The sequence below is a fragment of the Chiloscyllium punctatum genome, chromosome 19 (genome assembly GCF_047496795.1).
Source record: "Chiloscyllium punctatum isolate Juve2018m chromosome 19, sChiPun1.3, whole genome shotgun sequence".
NCBI classification, from domain to species: domain Eukaryota; kingdom Metazoa; phylum Chordata; class Chondrichthyes; order Orectolobiformes; family Hemiscylliidae; genus Chiloscyllium; species Chiloscyllium punctatum.
Genome location: NC_092757.1, coordinates 63,857,880 through 63,867,359, shown reverse-complemented (window position 1 = coordinate 63,867,359; position 9,480 = coordinate 63,857,880). Strand labels below are relative to the sequence as shown.

General features: G+C 45.4%; 1 protein-coding gene across 2 annotated transcripts in view; it reads left to right on the top strand.

The window, feature by feature from the left end:
- The first annotated feature begins 6,568 nt into the window (after nt 1-6,568).
- Nucleotides 6,569-9,480, top strand: part of galnt17 (polypeptide N-acetylgalactosaminyltransferase 17) — a 416,397-nt gene continuing 413,485 nt past the window's right edge. Inside the window, exons 1-2 of one of the 2 annotated variants that reach the window (XM_072589562.1) lie at nt 6,569-7,005; nt 7,693-8,127. In XM_072589562.1, coding sequence (XP_072445663.1) covers nt 7,893-8,127 — 235 coding nt within the window. In that variant the 5' untranslated portion in view covers nt 6,569-7,005; nt 7,693-7,892. Of the gene's footprint in view, nt 8,128-9,480 lie in introns of both variants that reach the window. The other variant, XM_072589561.1, reaches the window with a different exon arrangement.

Here is a 9,480-nt window from a genome sequence, read left to right as displayed (position 1 = left end):
TAGATGGAGGTGGAGGTAATGGCGATAGGTCAGAGGGGATAGGTGGGAAGAAAGATGGACAGGTCGGACAAATCATGAGGATGGTGCCGAGTTGGAAGGTTGGATCTGCGATAAGGGAGGGGGGGGGGGAGGGGAAATGAAAAGAATGGTGAAATCCACATTGATGCCACAGGGTTGGAGGGTTCCAAGGGGAAGGTGAGGCATTCTTCCTCCAGACATCAGGTGGTTAGGGTGTGGTGATGGAGGAGGCGTAGGACCTGCATGTCCTTGGTGGAGAGGGAGAGGGAGTTTAAATGTTCGGTCATGGAGAGGTGGGGTTGGTTGGTGGCCACGAGGCAGTGGGATTGGTTGGTGTGGAGAACAAGTGAGGAATCTCCTGTCTACCCAACTCTCAAGGCCAGGAATGTAGAAAAGTCAATGACTTTTCACCCATACTTGTCAGTAGCTGAAGAACCACCTCAGGACACACAGTCAAGAAGAAGAAATTACCTGACTTAAAAATATAGGATACAGAAAGAAGTGAGAGTACCTGTTCCAATCATAAAGATATTGTCTAGAAATCTAAGATCTCAAGGCAAAGACCACTCATTTCAACTTTGCAGCTGCCTTCTATGATGGACATTCATGAGTTTAAATGGTTTCCCGGATGATGTCATAGGGAAACTACCTGAATTTGGAGAAAAGATTTCCTCAGTAAAGGAAATTCAGTAGATATACTAGACAAGGGAATGGATCAACAAAATTTCTACCAGAAACAAAAATATCTGCAAACGATATCCAAAAGATCCGTCGTTGGAGAAATGATGGATGGATCAGAACCTAAGTCAACAATCCTCAAGCAGAAAACCTACCATCCTTAGTTTGGGAAACATGGTTGGCATGGATGAGTTGGACCAATGGGTCTGTTTCTGTGAGGTGTGGCATGGTGGCTCAGTGGTTAGCACTGCTGCCTCTCAGGGACCCGAGTTTCATTCCACCCTTGGGCGACTGTCTGTGTGGAGTTTGCACATTCTCCCTGAGTCTGCGTGGGTTTCCTCCAGGTGCTCCGGTTTCCTCCCACAATCCAAAGATGTACAGGTTAGATGAATTGGCCATGCTGAGTTGCCCATAGTGTTCAGGAATTTGTAGGTTAGGTGCATTAGTCAGGGGTAATGTAGAGTAATAGGGAATGGGATTTGGGTGGGATGCCCTTCAAAGTGTTAGTGTAGACTTGTTGGGTCATGGAGCAGTGGGATTGGTTGGTGTGGAGAACAAGTGAGGAATCTCCTCTCTACCCAACTCTCAAGGCCAGATCGAAGGGCCCCGTTCCACATTGTAAGGTTTCTCTGATTCTTCCAAGTCTAAAGAAAGTGCTCTGTGTGAACATTGTGAAAGTTTCAGCCCATTGTATTTGTGAAGCCAAGGACTGAGCAGGAAGATAGGGCAGTGGTAACTGTAATATATACACATGCATACATAATGGGTTAACTATGGAAAAATTGCTTGGGGCCTATTTTGTACAAGGTAATGGTTTTTAAAGCATGAATGCTCATATTACATTGAGCTCCACCTATTCTGTTGATATCACACACAGTCTTCAGTGGATAGTGAGTTTTATAGCAGCCCTTATAGGGAACAGGTGTTTTCTATATGACTCCTGAGAATCCTAGTAATTATGCTTGACTAGCAATGCAGTTGTACTTATTTCTAAGCATGAAATAAACCATCTTGTTAACGAAGAAGAATGCATCTTCTGTAAATTCTCAATAGTGGTGTATCATCTGCAACTGGTCATTAGGCAAGTCTTAGACAAAGTATAGAAAAAGGAGGATTGGTGAATCACTTCAAACAAGCTTTATTCCAAACCACATACTGGCAGAGGTGGCAGATACCACGAGGTTCCAGAAATGGCATCAGGATAATACCATTGTAATGTGCAAAGTGATAATTGTGCTATTGTAGTCACCTTATCTAAATATGCCTAAAACACTTCCAATACTGAAATAAGGAGTGGAGCCACGCTCCTGCTGTTGTAATTCTGGGCGATAGCATCTTGTTGCACTTGATCTCAAGTTGCTAGGGAGTAGGTCCTCTCTCCGACCATCCTCAAATGACACCTTTGAGATGTCAGGGAACTATGAACTTTTTGAATATCAAATCCATTGCTGAAGTTACTCCTCTCTTGTACTCAGTTCTGATTTATCCATATTCTATCTTTGAAGTAAGCTTTCAAATACCGGAATTAGATCACATCATATGGTTCCACATCTTGAATGCAGATTGAAAAGCAGATACCAAGAAGGAAAATGTCAACGTGACGGCTGAGTTTAAAAGTCACAAATGTGCTGAAGTTACTTCTAGGTGTCATTCCAATACTTTCCCAATGAGTAAATAATCAAGATCGCTGTATTTGAGAGAGATGAGTATGTGAAGGAAGCTACTGACTTTGGAGAGTCTTTCCCCTTTACCATTCAAATTGCCCTTTATGTCATTTCAAACAGTGAAATGGAGGTGGGTTCCTTAAAGTTTCTTAAGACCTTCATTACCATTCTTTCCATGAGTGTGTACTCCCTCATCTTATCTGCAGACTTCCAACTACTGAATAGAGTGAGAGGAAACGTTACGGAGACATATAGAGGATCAGACTGCCAGGAGAGTGACTGGTCCACCAGCAATGAATATCAGAGATCTGCATACAAAATACCCACGATTTTCCAACAGCAACCTGCTCTGCATATAGAAGACAACACACTGACACAAAGGTAGTAAAGTATTAGTTTGGTTAACCTGGAGATATTAGTAAACCTCTTCCTGACTTGATAAGTGGAGTTTTATGTGATATATTGCCACATAAAACCACTTCCTCCGGCTTCATCTTCTGCGGCACTTCCTCCTATTGGTAAGGATATCCCAAAGTAGCTTTCAACAGACAAACCTGAGGTAATGATTTCCGAACTCCGTTTGGTTTAGTTGGGTTCCTTTTATCATGTGCCTTGAGATGTGTAAACTTAGGCCACACATAGAATGACAGATAGGTCAGTAAATTGTTAATATTACAGAAAGGAGAGGGGAGGGGAGAAATTGTAGAATGTCACAAGTTATGCATGTGGAGTCCTTTAAAGGTTTTGAAGGAGACAGCTGTTTTAGATATAAATTGTAACCCACTGATGTGTGCTATTGTGTGGGGCTGTCAGTACAAAATATTGAAAAAGAGTTGCTAGAAAACATTGCAGGGTAAGCAGAAAGGAGACATCTCGTGACATTCACAGAACAGATACTGTTTGGTAGTATTATGTCAGTTTTTTTTCTCTCAGCTCTTCAATCTTCCACCATGTTTACAACCAGCTTCCCTCGGTGTTACACATATGAATCACACTGTCAGTGATATCTCTGGAGATGGTACCATAAGTGCCAACCAGGACAAACCCTTCTTGTGTCATGAAGAGCCAGAATCCACAGCTGTGTCCATGAAATTTCAAGAGCCCTTCTCTGGTGAGAAATGGTTTAAACTTACAACCCTTTTTCTTCAGAATGTTTATTGTCTTGAATTTCAATCTGCTTCATTCTATTAAAAATCACGGAAACTAGCAGTGAAGGCTGCCAGCTGGAAACTACATCCAGACCTCATGAGCTGTACATTTCTTGACTCTAAGATATTAGGAGAAAACTTTAAGTATCTATTGTTGAATATTTAAAGTCCATGTAATGTGTGTGTCCAAATCTACCAAAATATTGACTGTGAGCAGGAGCTTGCCATAGCTATTTTTCATGTGGACACAAGGTGGCACTTTGGGGACAAAGTGATGCCCAGTCAGACTGTGACTACAGGTAACATTTTACTCCCATTGACAGACAGCCTTTGAAATGCTTGACCACAGTGTTCTCTTCGAATGTAGATCTTATGGTGCAGTGGTAATGTGCAGGAGGCCTGGGTTCAAGTCCAAGCTGTGTCAGAGACGTGTATTAACATCGCTGAACAAGTTGATTAGAAATGTTTTTTTTGTTCTGGAATGCCTTCCCACTGTCATCCCAGTGGGCCTGATTACTCTTACTTTGTCCCATTCTTATCTATTCGATCATCTCTCAGTGCTCTCGTGGTGCCCCTGAGCTATGAAAGGGCTGGGCACAGGTCCCACCTGCTCTTAATGTGTACCACAATATATCTGAGCAAGTTGATGAAAAATATCTACCTATCCAATCATATCACTTGCAACAGCTTCTCTCCCTCGACTGCACTTTTGTAATGTAACTCCTTAATTCAGTAATGTACTTTTGGTGTCCCTAAGAATGAGCTTTTTGTCCCCTATTTCTCATCTACATGCTGTTCTTCAGCAAATTCATCTAAACATACTTAGCTCTCCTACAAGACACTCAGCCCTACCTTCATCTGTTAACTTTACCATTTTTGTTAAATTATCTGCCTATCTCAATGTCAGTGGAGGATGCACACAAACATCCTGGAATTCAGTGTTGGGAAGACTGAAGTCTTTATTTTCAGAACTAAAAGGATTGTGGGGATGCTATAAATCAGAAACAAAACATTATCTGAGGCTATTGTTCTCAGCTTCTGTTCCAAACGGTAGTCCTCAGCCAGTGACTCAAACCCACATCTTAGCAACAATCGTAGATTAAGTCAGTTTATATGCAATCTTGGGGGACACCTTTGATCTTGTGAAGAGCTCCCCACTTCATATTTGTGCTATCACAAGCACCACTTACATCACTTCTCTGACATCATCCAACTCTGTCTGATCTCAACTCTGCTGCTGCTGGAGCCCTAATCCATGGTCTGCTGTACTGCTGGACTCAAATATTCCAATCCACTCTTGGCTGGTCTCCCATATTCCACCCTCAGTAAACAGATGATGATTTATCCGAAATCCTGTTGCCACTATCTGAACTCAAAGTAAGGCTCCTCACCTTATCACCCTATGCTTGCTGAGTTACAATGTTCTTGGTCAAGCAATATCTTGATATCAAAATTCTCATCCTGGTTTTCTCTTTCTTTCATCACCATGCTCCTCCCTACCTTTGTAACCTCATTCAGTCTTAAAATTACCACACCTCACCCCTCTCAAAAGATATCTGATCTCCTCTAAATTCTAGTTCCAGGTTGAATTGCCTCTCTGTTAGTGGCTGCACCTTCAGTTACCCGGGCACCTGTTTGTTGAAATCACTCCCCACATATTTCTGCCTCTTTACCTCACCGTCCTACTTTAATAAATTATTTCACAAATCACAGACTTGTTCCAGTGCAGAAAGAAGCCTATTCGGTCCATCATGACTCAACTGAGCATCATTACATCGTGCTAATCTCACACCCAGATCCTTGCACATTATTGCCATCCAAATAATCCTCCAATCCCCTCTTGAATGACCCAATTGAACCTGCCCCGACCACATCTCCAGGCAGCACACTCTGTACCCTCACTATTTGCTGGGTATTCCGATCACCCCCCCACCTCCCCCCCACCCCCCAACACCTTTGCTTCTCTTCAGACTATTTTAAATCTATAACCTTAAAACATACAACTTGGATTAATCCATTGGACATCAGGCCTGGAATCTCATTATATTTGTGTGTGAAGCTCTTGTGAAGTGGCTTTGGATACATGAATACATTAAAAGGTGCTGCAGTTTCCTGTTGGAAAGACTCTGCTCTTTAAATTGCAAGGACACTCACGCATTCACTGCTTCTGTATCTCTCTCTTCCTCATGCACAAAACTATATTTGTTTTGTTCATTTGCTGTATGTTCCTGCCAGACATTCCTTGTCACCCATTGATGGCTTAGATTTTCTTAATGAGCCGAAAGAGAATGTGGGTCATCAATAAATCAATTACTGCAATGCAGTTGGTTTTAAACAGATTTGAGGAAAGTGTGTGTATGTGTGTGTGTGTGTGTATAATTTAAGGAAAACACATAAAGTTATGCTCTGCCAGCTCTCTCAGGTGAATCGAACAGATCGTGTAGCACTAGTCAGAAGGAAGATCTGGCTGGTGCATTTCTTAACTGGGGCAAGTGAGGACTGCAAATATTGGAGATCAGAGTGGAAAAGTGTGGCACTTAAAAAGCACAACAGGTCAGGCAGCATCCCAGGAGTAGGACAATGGATGTTTCAGGAATGTTCCAAATTCCTAATGAAGGGTTTATGCCCGAATCGTCAACTTTCCTGCTTCGGGGATGCTATCTGACCTGCCATGCTTTCCAACACCACACTTTTCCACCCCACATTTTCTAACCAACCCTATTTGGGTATAATGGAGCATACTGCAGGTTGGACTTGAACCAGGGCCTCCTGTCTCAGAGGCAGGTCATTACCACCATACCGCAAAGGCCCTAATTCTCCCTGGTACCCTGATATCTGTCTCTTAGTCAACATCAGATGATCTAATCATCCTGCCGTGGCTGTCTGGTGGGATCTTGCTGTGCGCTAATGGTCTCTCACCTATCTATCCACATGGTAAAACGCTTCAATGGCTCTGAAAGCTCGCTGGATTTGGTAAACGGCTGCACGCAAATACCACTCTTTCTACATCCACTCCTGATTTTCATTCCGCAGCCCGTTCGTAATCCGCTCCGTCTATTACTCCGTACCTTCCCACATCGTAACAGACTCCGCTCAGGCTGAGGACGGAGCTCCAAGCCAACTGCAGTCATCCTTTCCCGGTAGAAGGGTCCTTCACGTTGCCTGTGTGTGTGTGAGAGAGAGAGACAGAGATGGCTCAGCACCAAGGAAAGGGACCAGGACATGCCCTTGCTGCCTCCCTCCCCTCACTCTGAGGTCTGAGAGCGCCGGCACAGAGACAGGGAAGCCTGTGGGAAAGAGGGGAAAAAGCGCATTGACACGCATCTTGGATGTGAGCCCTGGGCCAGCGGAGACTGATGTAGCCCGGAGGACACACGGGCTGTAGCTCTGTGGGGCAGGCTGAACCGGCGGGCGATGTGAAACTGGCGAGGGCACTGTCAGCGGCCCCCCGCTACAGCACCGCCGGCTGCTTGGCCATTCCAGCCCGCAGCTCGCAGGTCAGTTCCACTCCCCTGGACTTGTCACTTTCAAACCGGAGGGTTAAATTTCAGGAATGTGCAGGACAGGTTCCAGCGCCGGATTCTTGGACCGTTAACTAAAACAGCAAAACCTTCCTCGATTTCCCTCTCCATTCCCTCCCTCAGTGTGCTGCCCTGGGCTCCTGGTTTGAATTTTTTTCTCTCCTTTCTTCTTGAAAGAAACAATCTCACCTTTTTACCGGTGGGAGAAGCCTGTAGCCGACACAAATCTTCGCTGCAATCTTTTGTTTTGCCACCTGTGACCAGCAGATATAAGTCCACCGTTTCGGATTGCTTGCTCCGAGTTAGTTGACAGTGATTTGATTTTTGGTTTCCTTTCCCTCCCTCCTCTCCCCTTCCCTCCCTCCCTCCTCTCCTCCCTCTCTCCTCTCCCCCTCCTCTCCCCCTCACTCTCTCCCTCCCTCCTCTTCCCTTCCCTCTCTCCCCTCCCTTCTCTCCCCTTCCCTCCCTCCTCTCCCCTTCCCTCCCTCCTCTCCCCTTCCCTCCCTCCCTCCTCTCCTCCCTCTCTCCTCTCCCCCTCACTCTCTCCCTCCCTCTTCCCTTCCCTCTCTCCCCTTCCCTCCCTCCTTCTCCCCTTCCTTGCCTCTCCTCCCACTTCCTCTCTCTCTCCCTCTCTCCTTCCCTCCCTCCCTCTCTGGCTGTCAGACTCCAATATCAGGAAGATGGAAAGAGTCCCGATGTGAGAACGGGGCGCCTGTATCACACAGACCCCAAGACTGCCCGGTTTGGATCCGCTCCTGGGTATACACTCCGTTTTACCGCCCGCCAGCGAGCTGGGACCGGCTTCCAGGCGGCCACTTGTATTACCTGCTATCTCACCTCACCTCCACCCTCCAAGGTCCCCGATGGCTTCTCTCCGCAGGGTGAAAGGACTGCTGATTCTCAACCTGGTGGCCGTGGTGGGCTTCCTGCTATTCCTGGCCCGCTGTAGGGTCCCTCTCAAGGGCCGGGAGTTGGTCCATGCGGCGCAGGGAAGAAGCGAACCTTCCAACCTGACATCCCGGGGCTCGCCTCCCGGCCAACAGGCGGTGCTGAAAAGGCTCTCTCTCCTGGAGGACATCGTCTACCGCCAGCTGAATGGTAAGCCAGAGCTTACAGAACCTCCCACACCCCTCAACACACACACACAGGGTAAAGGATCAAGTTGGCAACCACATCTTTAAAACTCACAGGGGTAGGGCACTTGGGTGTTGGATGAGGTTGGATTCTCTGTCTTCTCTTGAGAAAGGCTTGGGGCAATTCCTACATTAAGGAGAGAGAGAAACAGAGAGATGGGTGTGTGTGTGGGGTGGGGGAACACAGGAGCTAGGCTGACGGTTCAGGCCGACCACCTGTTTGAGAAGATGACAGCCCCTTCTGGTTAACAGTGATTCCCCTTAACCCGCACTCCCAGGATCTGCTGGTCACCCATTCGCTATTTGGAGGACTTTGTTCAGGAATTGACACGGGAGTAGAAGAAGGCTATTCAACCCATCGAATCTGCTGCACCCCCCCCAACCCCTCCCCCGCGCACCCCGGACATCCCACGATTTAAAAGTTCTTTGAAAAAGCTGTAAAATGATTTCGGGTGTGCCGGAAAGGCGTTAAATAAATATCCGATCCTTATGTCGCTGCAACCACATCCAAGTCGTGCAAATTCGACTTTTCAAAAAACGCCAGCACTGAATTATCAAGTGCCCCAATTTCCCTCCACTGAGGGAAATTTCGTCTACAATCGTCTTACAGTTGAACAGTATCTTTCTATTTGCACTTTGAGCCCTTGTCTCCAATTGTTTCCCCGTTTGCCCTTCCGCTATCAGCGCATTCTTTGGGTCACATTAAATAACAGCTTCTTTGCACTGAAAGCAGGAGCCCTGAGTAATTTCTGAGGTTAAGCTTTAACATGAATTTCTTTTCCGGAGATATTAAATCTGCGGTAAGTTAGTGAGATAAGAGGAAATGAACAACTGAACAAGGGGAATGCTAAAATCGGCTTGAGTGTCGCAATAGATATGACAAAGTGAAATAAATTTATTTCAACGAAAAATATTGCAATTTTAAGTGAATTAATGGAATTAACCAAAGATTTAAAAAATGAATTTGAGCTTGTTTAACATAAGTGACTTAGAATGCAGAGAAACAACTCTACTGGTTACCTCAGTATAAAAGAATCATTTAGAACAAAACTTTGAACACTTTCCAATTGGAAAAGAAACTAAAATAGACAGGACAGATTGGTATGGTTTTAAATTGCAAGCATGTTGATAAGTGATCAAAGCAGCGAAGCTGGGTCCGACAGTATTTTGAGAGGGACAGTCGAGAAGAGTTTTGTAATTCTCTGCTTGAGTCTGCACACATTTCTTCATATGCTGTAACTTCTACATTACAAGTGACAGCTGGAGGCCAAATGGTACCATTTTCACTTCTGAGTCAGAGGGGTATTGGTTCCATCCC